Here is a 14,621-nt window from a genome sequence, read left to right as displayed (position 1 = left end):
AAATGCGCTTGTTTTTACGTCATAGATGTAATAAGCCCCGTGTATTTTTCGTGCACAAGGATACGGCAAGATGAAGCCCAGATATTTCATTTCTATTCCGCCCACCACGGCAGGGTCGTACGAACGTGTGGAAGAGCATTAGAATGTTATAAGAATGACGAAAGAAAGAAGATCTATTTATGCAGTATTGGAAGCCTAAAATCAGAGTTTTAACTTGTATAAATTAACCGGGTGAAAATTAAGGGGGGGGGAAATCAATGATTTGCGTTTGTATGAGGAACAAGTTGGTGTTAGCCTTCTTTCAGGACGCTTAGAATGTGACATCAAGCTTGGACATGCCTTCTTGAATCTTGGGCAACATGTCTGCAGGCACCGGAACCATTGTCGTTGAAGACAATGAATGTCTGTACCAACTTGTTTGAGTATCCAGGTCATGATACGGATGACGGGTTTTATCGCGTTTGCGAGTGAAGAAACTTTTAGAAAAAAACGAAGACGGCATGTTGATGGTCGAAGGATATTTTGCGTAATGTTTATCGTGGTGCGATAAACGATGAATATAGTGACGACAAGTTGATATCATCGATGATTCGGCCATTTCACGCGTCAAGTCAATCAGTGCTACGAGAAGAATCATTCCCCATCCGCCTACTGCCATGAAGGCTTGCAAAATAATGGTGATTTTCAGTTACAGGATCGTTCACGGCTGGCTTCGTCCGTCGATAATCTAACTTACCAAGCACCACCGCACTGTCCATCAAATCGCAGGCAGAACCGAGCGTTTGAATTATCGATGATTGGCTGATTCGACAAGGCGATGCCGCTATAAAAGTGCCATGACCACGATGTGAGACTGGATACCGTGGTTTCAACATGGTCGCCCACAACGGCTTACCGTTAAATTGGGCCATCACCACGGCTGTGGCCAAACCCCAAAAAGCAATAAGCATGACACTGACGGCGATCTCTGTAGTCAGCAAGGCTTTCGAGACGTTGAGCGAACGTCCTTTCATCTGTTGATACAACTTTCGGATGTAGAGTCCCAGCAATACCGAACAGCTTGCCAAGGATGTGGTGCCTAATACAATGAGAAGATAATCATGAGGCCCCATGTGGAGACTGAACAATCCTTCGATGGAGTTCTCGCTGGCGATGTTGAGAGCAATGATGTTGAGGACGATGACGGCTGCACTGATCCATTGGACGAGAGACAATAAGCCCAGGTGGAGTAGGGTGTTTTTCTTTTCCTTTTGCATGAATATTAACCGTGTAAAGGAAGGGGACAAAGACCAGATGCGATCGCTCTGATGAATGTGGAGAAGCTTTTTGTTGATTTTCATCTGTTCCTCCTTATAAGAGAATCTCATATTCTCCTGCAAACCCAAAAAATTTCGTTTGATTAATCCATGGACATCGTCACCGCAGTAAAAAATTCATAAGTGCGAATTCATTTTATCCCTCTCATGACCGCTTTTGGTAATCCAATAAAAGAGCGGGGATTAAGCACAGCAGAAATGCTTGTATGGGACTTGAGAGCGTGGCTAAAATAACTAGATCTCTTTTTTTTTTCTTTTTGCATTGCAGAGTCGTTAAAACTTTTTTATAATCATGTTTCATAGGTGAACGGCCGGGTAATTTTTCAGACCAGAATCAAAGCTGTTGCTGAAATTTTTGTGTTACCGTCAATTGTGTCATTTGTATTTCTGTGTTCCATGTCGATGCTCTCGCCTCATTTTCTTTTCACCCTTCCGAGCCGTGCCGTGCCTTTTTTTCGTATCTCTTTTTCTTCTTTTATTCGTAAAAAGTACTCGTACCCTTAAAAAAACATACCCATCTTACCCCTTGGGACTGCACAAAAAATTCGGCAATGCCTATTTTAGATTTAATCCATTTCAATGACGTTTATAACGTCAGTCCTGCAAAAGAAGAGCCTATTGGAGGAGCTGCCCGATTCCGATCAGCGGTTGACAGCGTTATTGAAGCCGTTAACCCCCTGGTGCTTTTCTCCGGGGACGCTTTCAATCCGAGTCTGGAAGGCAGTGTCACGCGTGGCATGCACATGTAAGCGACCCATACTCTCGGATTGACTCGTCGAAAACATATCCGTTGTACCTGAGAGTTTTCCTTCTAATCCGTCGCTGCTGCTTAGGACCAATGTGTTGAAACTTTTAAATATCAATGCGGCTTGTATCGGTAACCATGACTTTGACTTTGGTCTTCCTCAACTGCAAAAGCTGTTGGGAAATACCAACTTTCCCTGGCTTCTTTCCAACGTCCTTGACGAAACCGGTGAACCACCGTCGCCTCTGCAACGTCACCTTATCCTCGAACATCCATCTTCTGGATTACGCATTGGTGTCATTGGTCTAGTAGAAGAGTAAGTAATGACCATGCTGATGCATGCCACCTACTCACACCATTGCTTCATTAGAGAATGGATTCAAACTATTCCATCGTAAGTTCAGAAGAATCTTTTGGTTTGCGGAGAATGAAGTTTTCCACTTTGAGAAGGGGACAAAAAGGGACAGGGGAGGAGGTTTTTTTTTTTTTTTTTTTTTGGTCAACCATTCATGTGAATGCTTGTTATCGTGCAGATTTCCTCCCGAGTTGGTGTATCATGATTTTGTGAATGTGGGGCACCAGCTGGCGAAAATGCTGAAAGATCCTGAAGGTTCATACAAGGTGGATCTCGTGATCGCATTGACCCATATGCGCGTTCCCAATGATATTAAGCTTGGTCAAGCCTGCAGTACAGAGATCGATCTCATTTTAGGAGGGTACCGTATTGCTTCTTTTGTAGCCCAATGTGTGGATTGTGGTGTACTAACATAAAGGGGGGCAGCCATGATCATTTTTACTATGTCTCTCAAGGTCTCGACATTGTCGGCAAACATTGGACGAGAGAAGAAAACTTGAAAGATGTCGGCTTTGATCCCGAAAAGGGTCAAACGCCCACAGAGCGGCCTGTTCGTGTTGTCAAGAGCGGCACGGACTTTCGCGAATTTTCGCATATTCATTTGGAAGTGGAGACCGACGATAACGGCAGAAAGTATATCAGCCATGCTTCCGGTAAAGTTTCTGCGCTGCGATAGATTTGAATGCAGACCTTTTGATTGATTGATGATGGTTACACAGTGGAACGTAAGATTGTGGATTCAACTGTGAGCCCCAACAAGGACATGGAACAAGTGGTAGACGATGTGGCCAAGCTCGTGTCGCAAAAGACACAGCGGCCTATTGGCTACACGGCTGTGCCACTGGATGGACGAAGCCAGGCTGTGCGTACACGCGAAACGAATTTGGGAAATCTGACGGCCGATTTGATGTTGATTTCTTACCGTTTTCTGAATACCCCACCGGATTTTGCTTTATGCTGTGGTGGCACGATCCGCAATGATAGTATCATCGAAGTGGGTGAACTGACACTGGGGGATATCATGACGGCTTTTCCCTTTCAGGATCCGGTGGTGGTGGTCAAGCTTACGGGACAACAGATTTGGGACGCTCTAGAGAACAGTGTATCCGAATATCCGAAACAAGAAGGCCGATTTCCCCAACTGGCAGGATTGCGCTTGGAATGGAATCCCAATAAACCCCCCGGTCAACGTGTTCGTCGTGTCTTGTGCGTAAGAGGACACCAGATCGGCGATCCCTCCGCCATGCGACCTCGCCTGCTTCCCCGTGACAGTGAATTGAGAGCACGGTACGACCCGGATAACATGGATCCCCTGGATCTCGAACGTGAGTATGTGGTATCCACACGAAATTACTTGACAGGTGGTTACGATGGCTACACATCGCTTATGGTGTCTCCTGATAAATACGTCATTGACGATGAAAACGGCGTCTTGGTGACGACACTATACCGAAAGTTCTTCTTGGGACTGAAATACTTTAATGCTTTCCGTGAAAGTCTGATCAATCGAAAAAAACGCATGGAAGACAAGAAGAAGCATGACAATGAACGTATCCAACGAGTGGTGGCGGCCGCCGCCAATCATTGGTTAAAGATGGCCAGCCAACTGCAACCCGAAGAGGACGATGACGAAAAAAGCCATTATCGCGGCTCCTTCTCAAGTGACAAAGTCGAAGATCGTGCAGAGTACAACTGTACAGACGATTGCATGATCAATGCCTTGCACGATGCGAATCAAGGTCACCCCAGCTGTATTGCCGCGGAGGACGATGAAGACAAAGATCCTGAACCTGGCAAACGGTATCCCAACGATGAAGGAGAATCGTGGCTTAAGCGATGGGCTAGTATCAGTCCTTCTGTTCAAGGTCGCATTGTACAAGTAGACTACTAGATTAATCGACTCTACAATAACCTATATTTTCCCTCTCTCCAATTTTTTTCCATCGGTCCGGAATCACTTCCCTATTTGAATATCGTACGATAGTTTTTATCTACTCTTATAAATTTCCTTACTCCCTTTAACAATTGTTGAATCAAACAGTTCATTAACATGATATGTAACATTGTATAACTGTATTGGATGACGACCTGAAAAATAATGCCGACGTTTAGTTGGGAGGGAATGCGGATCCACAAATACCGATCTTTCTATCCGTGCTCTGGGGGGTTGCTTCCGAAAACAACGGTCACGACCACGTTGGTTTCGACTGCCTAAAAAAATTAATTTCTTTTCCGCCCTGAGGGGGAACCGGCCGCCGAAAAAAACAAAAAATAGAACAAACAAAAAACACAAACCGCTTCAGAAGCAACTTCAGCAAAGATCCATCATGTCCATTGCACCATCAAGACAAGCAGTTATTGCTGCCTACAGAAACCTTTTAAAAACACAGAAAGAAGTGTTCGGAGGTAGGTCATGTTCACTTACTCCATCATGCTTCGGTGACACTCATGTCGATGGATGGTATGTTTTTCTTTTCGGGATCTTTAGCGGACGCAAAAGCAATCATAGGTATGTTATTGTTCATATCCTCGGAAAGTTCGATTGGGTCAAAGAGGGAGCATTCATTATTCTGCGTTGAAATTTTTTAGCTGCGAGAAAGGAGACCCATGCAAGATTCATGCAGTTTAAAGATGAGACAAATACAGATATATTGGAGGAGGTGAGACTTACCATCCATGTTGCAACGGTTGAAGAAGTATATTCACGATGGTAATTTGGATAGAAATTAACACTGGCAGATCAAGTGGCGACATTGCTGCGACGGAACGTAGTGCAGGCTGTACCAAAGGAAGGAGAAGATAGTTTATATCGTAAGTGTCCTGATACCTATCAATGGGGGGGAATGACCTTGTTATCGTCATTGGGGTATGCACGTCTTCTCACCTTGATATTGTCTTTTTCATTTTCTTAATGTTTACAGACTTGCGCATCACAAAGGACACCGAACTGGGAGATAACGACTCGATCAAGAAAGCGAAAAACATCTTCCGCAAAAAAAAGAACTCCAAAAACAATGAGGAAAAGACGCATAGCTGCTGCTCTGGCCATTGATCTTTGTAAACTATCATAGTGCTCAGATTAGAAATGTTTGTTTCGCACGAGCTTTACGTTATTAAAAAGGAAAGCACCGGTTTTGTGATACCGAGCTGCTGAAGGTGTGGAATATTTTTTCTCTAAGCTAACCTTGTCTTGTCCTACATTATTCGCTGCCTTCCCTTTTTCCTCTTGCTTTTTTCCAACTTGGACTCTGTTTACTGCGTATACTTTTGGCAAGTGCTGAATAAATCCTTTTTTTCCCTTTTACAACTTCTTGGACCTATTATTCCCCCCCCCCCCCCCTCAGTGACGATGGAGCGACCTGTTCCTGAGTGGTCGTATCAACTCACGCAAAACTTGATCCGACCGGCCTCTTCCGTAGGCTCTTTATCGGCCAAGACCGACGCTTCAGTTTCGAGACCTTCGTCGGCGGTTTCGGGGTTGGCACCGAACGTAGCAGCATCGCTGCATCAACCCAAATCTAAGGATCCTGACAGTAGGCCTTCATCCCATACATCTACCGCTCCTCTTGTTTCCAGTTTGCCAGCCAACGCCATTCAATTTCATCCTGTCACCCAAGCCGATGCTGATTCTTCCTTTGGACGATATATTGACCGCTCATTTCAACCATCTCATGCCAACATTCTTAAAGATCGTCTTCCCACCATTTCTACCCCGTCACCATCCGTAGATAAAACCGGAAAGGGCGTTGCTAACGCCGAACCAATGTCTCATTTTTGGGCCAACCTTGCGTCTCATCTGTCCGAGCAATCGCTGGATCCTCCTCATAAATCAGAAGCCTTTCACTTACACGATGACCGGTCAGGGAACGGACGGGAAGAAGACGAAAAAACGCCGTGGTGGATGATGCGCGACGATCAGGATGGATTCTATACGATTGGTGCGCTCTTATTTTTATTTGGTTTCATTTGTCCGCCGCTGTGGTGGTTGGGTTCGTTTTGGCCCAGGAAAATCCAGCAACGAGGAGGAAAGATGGCTGAACGATGGCAAAAACTCAACCGTGTCATGTCCATCGGGTTTAGCGTCATCGTTATCATAGCGATTATTGTGGTGGGAATCATTTATGCCACCACCAAAAGTTAAAATCTTCAAGGGGAAAAGACAAAAAGGAAAAAAAAAAAAAAAAACCAACAACAGAAAACATGTAACAGAAGCCCTGCATTTCATAATCTCCCAAATTTTTTTATACATATTACATTCAATTCTCATCATCGTCCGTAAAGTACATTATTCACATGACCGTCTATACGCATAGTTCTCAACGTTAGAACCCCTCTCTCTGTATACAGTTAGCAGTAGATAAAACAGAAAAAACTTACGTGCATCAGTCCGTTGTGGAAGATCACTTGCACAACACCATTGGCCATCCACGATAAATTTGTATTCCAGATCAACCGATCGATCAATAAACAACTCAGCCGTAAATGCTTGTGAATTTTTTTCCGGAGTCATTAAAATGGATCCTGCAAGATAACAGAGGGCCAATTAATGGTTCATATCCAATTCAGCTTACTGCTTTTTCCAGCGTTATTTCTTACCCGACCAATTATCAAATTCACCAGTGATATACACTGTCTGACCGCCGTGATTCCAAGCAATCTGTGATCATAACTGGCAGTGTGAGTATGTATGCAAGGCAAATCTCGTATTTTAATCTTATTGTAGATGACGAAATTTACCTTGGTGGCCGGATAATTGGAATCCGTTTTTACTCCTGTATCGCCTACTGCGTTTTCACCGTGCAAATCTTGCTCCTCTGATAAGGTGCAAGATGAAGAGGAAGAGATATGATCAGTCTCAGGCAAAGGTTCAGCGACACGCCGGTCGCTCATAGGTCTTTCGCTAGATATGCGTCGGCTTTTATCTGAGCTTGGTGAGGAGGGTAGCAGGTGACGACAAAATAAGGAGGCTAGAATCGACCGCCTGGATTTGGGTGTGTCATTTTTGGTCCTAGCACCAGTGGCTTCTTGGCTATCGGCATCGGATGAGGCCGTAGGTGGCAAGAGAAGCCAATCGCGCATGGCGAAGAAGAAGGAGAAGAATACGCGAAGAATAAAGGAAAACAAAACGAAGAATGCGAAAGAAAGGCGATGGGAAAAGAAAAGATACAAAAAAGTTTGAAAAAGACTAAAAAGCAAAACAATGATCTACTGCTGAAGAATTCTTTCCCGTTTCTATTTACGTATTTTTACTCTACTTACTTTTTTCTCTATCCTGACAATAGTACGACATCCCAGCATGAAAGATACTGCAACTTTTTATCGCACTACTCCTTCCCCGTTCCTTATGAATGTCGACTATCTGAAAAGGTGGAAAGGCACATTAGATTTTATTCGGTTATTGCCCGGAAAATACCGGTTGGCTCGCATTGACCACAAATAGAAAGAATTTTTCCAACGATTGATGATGTGTATTGATAAACTTTTAAAAATTTATGCAGGCAACATTTGTCCATCTTAATCACTTTAGAAGCTTATATCATCACCACGTTATCCCAGATGTTGTGTTTCAATGATATCCTTTTGGTGTGTCGGGTTATTGTTCAGTTTCTTACCGACTTGTGACAATAAAATCCTGTACTACTCGTTACAAGATGCTCGGTCCACGACACCCGAACCATGTGCCCCATTTTGGTACAGACAGTTGAACTAGTTTAAGCTCAAAATATGAGACATGAAATGGTATTCAAACATTCAGATCATCGAGTCATCCAGTCATGCGTCTCTGCAACCTCTATTTTTTTTTCTTCCTATACGAGGATCACTTTCAGTTTCATCTACGAGTTTAATAGTGAGTAGCCAAAGAAAAAATAATACATGGCATCATATCCTGCCTGTCTAACGCAATTAAAAAGTGATACTATTTTTCATGAAGGGACAGATGCGGAAAAACGAACAAAGATATCGATGACCAATGTCTCAAATGCTATATCATCACGAAACGGCAAAAAATAACGGCAAACCGTGACAGAATCGTTGCAAGTTTTACTTTAGCATGGATGATCCATAGTCAAGTGGTAACCTAAATTGCAGCTACCGAGTCTTTATGCCATATAAAGCTTCAATATGACCAATGGTCACATTGACATAGTGGGAAATCAACGACAGCCCCAACAGGGAACCATCGACGCTTTCATTAATCTTCTCTTCTCAAAAACAAACCACATATAGCACATACATACATACACCCTACGCGCACATACACATATACATTACATATACATGTACGTGTACATACACACGGACGCACATGCATAACACATACAAAAACATACACACTCAATGAGCTTATGTACCAAAGCTTCTTATAGTGATAATCAAAAATCGTTGTTTGAAGGTTTCGCACATAAAGCCTCTGTTCCGATCAAAGCCTGAAAACAGAGGAATCCCAAGTGAAAGTTCAAGCAAAGTACTCAACAAGACTACCGTCATTTTCAAGGCGGGTGCCGATCGCTTACACCATCCCATAAATAATCCGGCATTTCATCCCATGGTTTGATAGAACATGGCAAAGAGGCCTATGTTATCAACCATGGAAACCCTTCCGATTGTTGCTTATGGCAATGCAAGTTTCAACAAGCAAAAGCAGAATAAGTTGGTGTCTCGAAAAGTTGGCAGGATTGTGGAGTTTAATACGTCCAAAGTAAGTAATCATGTTGCGCGCAAGGAATTAATCATTGTTGCTTATATCTCCCAGATGTGCTCGTGCTGTGGACAAATGACTCTACCAAAAGGAAACAGCCAACAAAAATGATGCCTTCACTTTTCCGCGTCCTCAAAGTGGGAGACTTGCAATAGATGTGCGGAATTGGGAAGTGAATGCCAAGTCGCAATAGCGAATCATTGCCCTTGCGGGATTATGGGACAAGCCAGGCCTACTGTCTTCATGTGTCAAACTGGTGAATTCGTTGATGAACAAGACAATGGAAAAGGTTCTCATGCATTAAAGGTATTCCAACTTTTTTTTTTTGGCCAAGCGTCCTCAGGCAACTTCCCAAAATAGCAACTTCTTTTTTTGACCACGTCCATATTCAGTACCAGTGTAGTTTCCCACGGACCCAGGCCATGGCTTCTGAAAAAAAATGAGGCGAAAGCGAAAACCTCGCATGATTCGATGATGTGTGATTTGTTGGCATTCCTAAATCCGGCTTACCTTTTTTCTCGCGCATTGGTGAGATTGAATCGCCGAGAAACCAAACATGGCAAGTTGCTGATGAATGCTTTGCTGGCATTACGAGTCCACCGTCACAACGCTGCCAAACCGGCTAAATGTGGGGTTAGCTGACTCTGAATCCTTTCTTACAAGAGCCGTGCACTGGTGGGCCACTCTCTTTTTGACCTGAATGCAACCATGCCTCTCATGACATCCTTTATAAAAAGTGCTCGACCCGGTCTATTATGGACACAGTATCGGGCTTTTTCAGTTGCCATGGATAAAAACGTGCCAGCAGCGACGGTGAAACAAGTGCACCAGTGGCTCGACGAAGCTCGTCAAACTTCCCCTTTTCAGAACCAAGTTCTATTAATCGATGTACGTGAGCGAAGCGAAGTGGCTTGCCACGGAAAGATCGAAGGGGCTTTGAATATTCCACTTCGTGTTGCTCCGGAGCTTTTTTCCGCAGCATTATCTGATTTAAACAAGGACGTCAAGGTATGCATTGTTCGCTGTGACTGTATTCGATGGACTTGCATGCTCATGGACCTGAAATTTGTCTGTTTGTGGTTAGACCGTCTTCCAATGCATGTCAGGACGTCGCAGTCTTGAGGCGGCAAAACGAGCCATGGATCTGGGCTTTCAAAACGTCTTTAACCTTGAGGGAGGCTTCAATCAATGGAAAGACCACAATCTACCTGTCCAACCTTTCATGAATAATCACTCTCCCTGGGTCCACACGATATTTGAACCAGATACCGAAACAGCCCAATACGTTGTAACCGATCTTGGTAAGTCTCATTCACAAAATATGAAAAGAAAAAAAATAAACCAAGCAATGGAAAAACTGAAAATGAACCCTTATGCTTTGTTCTTTCAGAAACTCGGGAAGCGTATATTATTGATCCCGTTCTGGACTATGATCCCTTTGGAGGCACTGTTCAGGGCATGATGGCAGAAAAAATCCTCAAGTTTGTTCAGCAACATCAACTGAATGTGACCAAGATTATTGATACACACGTACACGCGGTAAGTATGGCCATCAATTTAGTTCTGGGCAATACACTGATCGGAAACCACTATTAGGATCATTTGACAGCCGCTCACTATTTAAAACAGAAATTGGAGATGAAAGTAAGTGTGGTGAATGGTGGTTTCGTCAATGCAAAGTCATCCTATTAAGGATACAATTCTTCAATGATAGCCCGAGTTTTGGATGGGTAACAAGGTGACCGCAGTTCAAGACGTGTTTACGAAAAAGTACAATTTCAAGTACCAGGAGTTGAAGCCAGCCGGTGAACTGTTTGATCGATTAGTTCAAGAAGGCGACACATGGACTCTTGGAAACAATATCCAGTGTAGCGTACTTAGTACCCCTGGTCACACCCCTGCATGTTCATCCTACCGAATTGGTGATGCAGCCTTTGTAGGTGACACCTTGTTCATGGTAAGTAACGGAAAATAGAAAAAATACTTTCCGGCTCCATTCAGCATCGCAGATCAAAAAACTAATTTGGCTCTCATATTAGCCTGATATCGGTACAGCTCGTTGTGATTTCCCCGGCGGTAGCACTGAGCAAATGTACAACAGTGTCCAAAAGATGTATAAAAGCTGGCCCGATGATACACGTATCTACGTTGGCCACGATTATCCCCCTGCCAACAGCAATCGACAAGTAAGTGATTTTTTCAATCGGTAATACATGATATCCAGTAACTAACACTAAATGAATGAATGAATAGTATGACGTGATGACAACGTTGGGCGCTCACAAGAGATTCAATAAGATGATCAGCGAATCGGCTACCCCAGAGTCCTACCATAAACTGAGAAGTGAACGTGACGCAGCATTGAAAGCGCCCCGGCTTATTCACCCATCACTTCAGGTAAACGAATATCTCTCCAATAGAATATGCTTCGAAAATTATACTGACTCCTAAAATATTAGACGAACTTACGCGGAGGATGCCTACCTAACGAGGAGACCGATAAATCCGGCCAGGATGCTGGAAGATTTTTTAAGATACCTGTTCGATGGAAGAATTGAAACAGCAGCAGCAACCGGCCCTTTCTCCTCCGACAATCACCCTAATAGTAATATCAACAACCAAATCGGAATAATAAAATGATGCAACGCAGATCGTGTATATAACAAAGAACATGCCATTGGAAGTAGACGATTGTGATTGGGTAAAAGGCTCAATAGACGTTCAAAAGATATATAGCAGGGTGGTCGTTTGCTTGACAGTTTGGTTCGGTTGGGGAAACCATCACAACCAATTTGCATTTTAAGATGATGCCGCGAAAAAGTTCAACGCTATCGAAAAAAGCCTAATGCGCCTCTAACGTAGAACTACTTGTAAAAAGACGATTCACTGAAAGATTGGGACCTTTTAGGCGAGTATCGCACAGACATAGAAAGAACATTCATAAAGAGAAGGATAACAAGGACAATGATACCTGCTTCGCAGCCCGAGGACTGACAGTATAAAAAGGCACAAAGGTATTATCACGAAACGCCATGTTGCCATACCAATTTCGTTACAATCTATTTTCAGGTTAAGCACAAATGCTAAGGGTGGTGAAAAAAAAGAATTCCTTGACTTATTATCAAGTTTTCGTAGGCGAACGACGGGTCATCTCGACTTGGATTGTTCCGGCCGCCAGAGATTACTCGGCTTTTTCAACCCTTTGGAGTCGGTTCAATTGCTATTACTATTATCTTCATTCGAGCGATTCTCCACGGCTACGATTACCAGTACCGGGCACACATTCGATTCCAAGCGTACACAATGCCTTTGACTGGATCATGGATGAGGCTTACGCCGAAGACTTGGCTCAACACTTTCGCCCGACGACTGATCTATCCAATAATCCGGCGCTTGTGGTCAGTCCAAGCGAATCTTCCGACGATGGGTCCAATAGCGAAGGAGAGAACGAAGCCACGGGCAATTATATTGAACGCTTATATCGTCGGATAACGAGCTTTATAACGTATATGCTAGTGTATTGTGCAGCGTGGCTTCGTAGACGTTTTTTTCCCTTAATACCGTGAAATGAACAATGTAATACTACATCATTTTTTGTGTGCACACTCAGCTTATTCCCCCTGACCCTTATTTCTTCAATCATAATTCTTGGGACGGAATAACGCGAAATAAACCCTGCATTCAACTCCAATATCACAGACAAGGACCGCATTACTGGTAATACTTTGTATACAAAAAAACCTAGATGAGAGGTGTCCAAAAAATGTCAAGTAAAAACTGCAAGCGCACCTTTCATGCTGTAAAAAAAAAAAAAAAAAAAAAAGCTGACGTCATCTTGCCGTGATACAACCACAGTTGGAGCCCTGCTGTTCGTATATACATATTTGTATTATATAATTTTTTTTTTTCGAAATCTGTCGATATTTTTTGTTTTGTGGTGAGCGCGTCGGAGAATGGAGTAAAAACACAAGATTTTTTTTTTCTGTTGTTGTTGCCTGCCGTTTACTTTCACTCTCTACATTATAATGTTCGCTCTTCGTCGTGCTGCTGTTCGCGCTGCTCCTCTTGCGGTCCGTCCTTCCGTTAGACCCTTCTCCGTTTTGGGTGCCCGTTTGTGTACTTTTTTCGTTCCTCAATGACGGTTATTTTTTTACGATGCGCCATTTTGACGGATGATATTTACTAATTGTTTGTGGTTCTCTCTGAACTGTAGCTGGTGCTGTCTCTCACAACGATGTCGAAAAGAACTTGGGTCCTGGTGCCCAACCCGGTACCGTTCCTACCGATTTGGAACAGGCTACTGGTTTGGAACGTCAAGAATTGCTTGCCAAGCTCGAAGGTCGCGAATTCTTCGACATGGAAGCCTTGGACATGACCCATCTCGGTACCCCCAAGAACCCCGTCGTTGTCAAGTCCCACGACCCTATCCGCATGGTCGGTTGCACTGGTATGTAGCATTGAATTTTGTTCTGTAGCCATTATTATCAAGAGAACGAAGAAAGAAAGAGGGAACTACAGCCTATATGTGTGTGTGTGTCTGTGAATTGGGTGCAGACATCTGGCAATGCAAAACAAATAGGAAGAAACGGGAAAGAAAAGAGGGGCGCCATTATTCCAACGGCATTATTTTCTAACCATGAATTGCATGGCATAATCAATCATAGGTTATCCTGCTGAATCCCACGATACCATCTGGATCAACTTGGACAAGTCCCACGAACACGATCGTTGCCCCGAGTGCGGCTCCGTCTTCAAGATGGACTTCATCGGCACTGAAGATGCTGGTCACCACCATTAAACGCAGCCGTCATTCTTCTCTCCATTCTTTTCACATCGATAATCTCTCTCAAAATACAAGTTTTTAAAAAAGAAAAACTCTAAAGAAAAAAGAGAATAAGCGACATCAGGCAAAAATAAGACGCTTGACATATTTATACACTTTTAGATAAAAAAGTCATCAGTCCTATTTTCCAGATCTGAAGACAGAAAAAAAAAAATAACAAGTTATTTTCTTTTGTTTTAAATTCTCAGCGTTGCTTCACGGGTTTTTTCTAGTCTTGCAAAAGAATCCATCTGTCAGGAAATCGAACACTTCCCTTTTGTCCCTTGAAACGGAGCATCTGTAACCATGGGATCTGTTACTTACTGATTTCAACAGCTGTAAAACGCAAATGTATTCCAAACACACATATAAAAAGCATAAATGCAGTTTGTGAGGACTGATCAGCCTTTTTGCAAGCAGTGATCCCTGTTTGTATTTTTTTCTACTGTTCCATGCTTGCTAGATGTTCTCTCAAAAGCGATAACATTTACTGTGAACGACATACTTTACCACACGACTGTAATCAAATAACAATGGCTTCACAACTGTACCATGGAATCCATTAATGCCTACGCGGTATCAGGTGACGTACGCTTTGAGTTGCTATTTTCTTTGCTTGGGTCGTGTAAGACCGTTGAAGAAAAACCTCCGTACACAAAGAAAATGATCTGTCTTAGAGACAT

At 43.2% G+C, this 14,621-nt stretch overlaps 8 protein-coding genes across 8 annotated transcripts; 6 read left to right on the top strand and 2 right to left on the bottom strand.

Annotated features, from left to right (window-relative positions):
• Window positions 1-264: 264 nt before the first annotated feature.
• Window positions 265-1,581, bottom strand: BYT42DRAFT_248680 (uncharacterized protein). Its single transcript, XM_051562700.1, has 3 exons — window positions 896-1,581; window positions 737-823; window positions 265-663 (listed from the first exon to the last, which is right to left on the bottom strand). The coding sequence occupies exons 1-3, from the start codon at window positions 1,365-1,367 to the stop codon at window positions 311-313; spliced, it is 912 nt and encodes a 303-aa protein (XP_051426647.1). The 5' UTR covers window positions 1,368-1,581; the 3' UTR covers window positions 265-310.
• Window positions 1,582-1,867: 286 nt separating this feature from the next.
• On the top strand, window positions 1,868-4,307 carry BYT42DRAFT_611835 (Metallo-dependent phosphatase-like protein; the record flags this gene model as incomplete). The annotated part of the gene is made up of 6 exons (XM_051571554.1): window positions 1,868-2,061; window positions 2,150-2,377; window positions 2,432-2,455; window positions 2,595-2,777; window positions 2,843-3,069; window positions 3,136-4,307. The coding sequence occupies 6 exons, from the start codon at window positions 1,868-1,870 to the stop codon at window positions 4,305-4,307; spliced, it is 2,028 nt and encodes a 675-aa protein (XP_051426646.1).
• Window positions 4,308-4,539: 232 nt separating this feature from the next.
• BYT42DRAFT_561402 (uncharacterized protein) lies at window positions 4,540-5,756 on the top strand. The gene is made up of 5 exons (XM_051567364.1): window positions 4,540-4,822; window positions 4,905-4,925; window positions 5,006-5,076; window positions 5,140-5,227; window positions 5,338-5,756. Exons 1-5 carry the CDS (start codon window positions 4,744-4,746, stop codon window positions 5,466-5,468), a joined length of 390 nt encoding a protein of 129 aa, XP_051426645.1. The 5' UTR covers window positions 4,540-4,743; the 3' UTR covers window positions 5,469-5,756.
• BYT42DRAFT_561400 (uncharacterized protein) lies at window positions 5,708-6,601 on the top strand. The gene has a single exon (XM_051567363.1). The coding sequence runs from the start codon at window positions 5,766-5,768 to the stop codon at window positions 6,555-6,557; it is 792 nt and encodes a 263-aa protein (XP_051426644.1). The 5' UTR covers window positions 5,708-5,765; the 3' UTR covers window positions 6,558-6,601.
• BYT42DRAFT_561397 (immunoglobulin E-set) lies at window positions 6,571-7,628 on the bottom strand. Its single transcript, XM_051567362.1, has 4 exons — window positions 7,154-7,628; window positions 7,013-7,073; window positions 6,794-6,937; window positions 6,571-6,717 (listed from the first exon to the last, which is right to left on the bottom strand). The coding sequence occupies exons 1-4, from the start codon at window positions 7,493-7,495 to the stop codon at window positions 6,683-6,685; spliced, it is 582 nt and encodes a 193-aa protein (XP_051426643.1). The 5' UTR covers window positions 7,496-7,628; the 3' UTR covers window positions 6,571-6,682.
• Window positions 7,629-10,338: 2,710 nt separating this feature from the next.
• On the top strand, window positions 10,339-11,567 carry BYT42DRAFT_491929 (beta-lactamase-like protein; the record flags this gene model as incomplete). Its single annotated transcript, XM_051564110.1, has 6 exons — window positions 10,339-10,417; window positions 10,507-10,655; window positions 10,713-10,769; window positions 10,831-11,073; window positions 11,156-11,302; window positions 11,370-11,567. The coding sequence occupies 6 exons, from the start codon at window positions 10,339-10,341 to the stop codon at window positions 11,565-11,567; spliced, it is 873 nt and encodes a 290-aa protein (XP_051426642.1).
• Window positions 11,568-11,806: 239 nt separating this feature from the next.
• BYT42DRAFT_561393 (uncharacterized protein) lies at window positions 11,807-12,879 on the top strand. Its single transcript, XM_051567361.1, has one exon. It carries the CDS (start codon window positions 12,197-12,199, stop codon window positions 12,680-12,682), a length of 486 nt encoding a protein of 161 aa, XP_051426641.1. The 5' UTR covers window positions 11,807-12,196; the 3' UTR covers window positions 12,683-12,879.
• A 153-nt stretch (window positions 12,880-13,032) lies between these two features.
• BYT42DRAFT_561392 (cytochrome c oxidase subunit VB-domain-containing protein) lies at window positions 13,033-14,314 on the top strand. Its single transcript, XM_051567360.1, has 3 exons — window positions 13,033-13,232; window positions 13,330-13,563; window positions 13,781-14,314. The coding sequence occupies exons 1-3, from the start codon at window positions 13,142-13,144 to the stop codon at window positions 13,912-13,914; spliced, it is 459 nt and encodes a 152-aa protein (XP_051426640.1). The 5' UTR covers window positions 13,033-13,141; the 3' UTR covers window positions 13,915-14,314.
• Window positions 14,315-14,621: the final 307 nt, after the last annotated feature.

Source organism: Radiomyces spectabilis, assembly GCF_025331425.1.
Source record: "Radiomyces spectabilis strain NRRL 2753 chromosome Unknown BYT42scaffold_3, whole genome shotgun sequence".
Classification (NCBI taxonomy): domain Eukaryota; kingdom Fungi; phylum Mucoromycota; class Mucoromycetes; order Mucorales; family Radiomycetaceae; genus Radiomyces; species Radiomyces spectabilis.
The sequence above is the reverse complement of the archived record's forward strand: the minus strand, read 5'-3'. Positions and strand labels throughout refer to the sequence as shown.

Excerpts from the sequence above, each read along its gene's own strand:
- BYT42DRAFT_561400 (XM_051567363.1), top strand. The coding sequence starts at position 5,766 with ATGGAGCGACCTGTTCCTGAGTGGTCGTATCAACTCACGCAAAACTTG.
- BYT42DRAFT_561397 (XM_051567362.1), bottom strand. The coding sequence starts at position 7,495 with ATGCGCGATTGGCTTCTCTTGCCACCTACGGCCTCATCCGATGCCGAT. Across the intron at positions 7,074-7,153 it reads CCAATTATCCGGCCACCAAG|ATTGCTTGGAATCACGGCGG; the intron begins GTAAATTTCGTC and ends TTATGATCACAG. Across the intron at positions 6,718-6,793 it reads TCCACAACGGACTGATGCAC|ACGGTCATGTGAATAATGTA; the intron begins GTAAGTTTTTTC and ends CTATGCGTATAG.
- BYT42DRAFT_561402 (XM_051567364.1), top strand. The coding sequence starts at position 4,744 with ATGTCCATTGCACCATCAAGACAAGCAGTTATTGCTGCCTACAGAAAC. Across the intron at positions 4,823-4,904 it reads ACAGAAAGAAGTGTTCGGAG|CGGACGCAAAAGCAATCATA; the intron begins GTAGGTCATGTT and ends CGGGATCTTTAG. Across the intron at positions 4,926-5,005 it reads GGACGCAAAAGCAATCATAG|CTGCGAGAAAGGAGACCCAT; the intron begins GTATGTTATTGT and ends GAAATTTTTTAG.
- BYT42DRAFT_561393 (XM_051567361.1), top strand. The coding sequence starts at position 12,197 with ATGCTAAGGGTGGTGAAAAAAAAGAATTCCTTGACTTATTATCAAGTT.
- BYT42DRAFT_248680 (XM_051562700.1), bottom strand. The coding sequence starts at position 1,367 with ATGAGATTCTCTTATAAGGAGGAACAGATGAAAATCAACAAAAAGCTT. Across the intron at positions 824-895 it reads GGTGATGGCCCAATTTAACG|CGGCATCGCCTTGTCGAATC; the intron begins GTAAGCCGTTGT and ends GCACTTTTATAG. Across the intron at positions 664-736 it reads GGACAGTGCGGTGGTGCTTG|CCTTCATGGCAGTAGGCGGA; the intron begins GTAAGTTAGATT and ends TTATTTTGCAAG.
- BYT42DRAFT_561392 (XM_051567360.1), top strand. The coding sequence starts at position 13,142 with ATGTTCGCTCTTCGTCGTGCTGCTGTTCGCGCTGCTCCTCTTGCGGTC. Across the intron at positions 13,233-13,329 it reads CGTTTTGGGTGCCCGTTTGT|CTGGTGCTGTCTCTCACAAC; the intron begins GTACTTTTTTCG and ends TCTGAACTGTAG. Across the intron at positions 13,564-13,780 it reads CCGCATGGTCGGTTGCACTG|GTTATCCTGCTGAATCCCAC; the intron begins GTATGTAGCATT and ends AATCAATCATAG.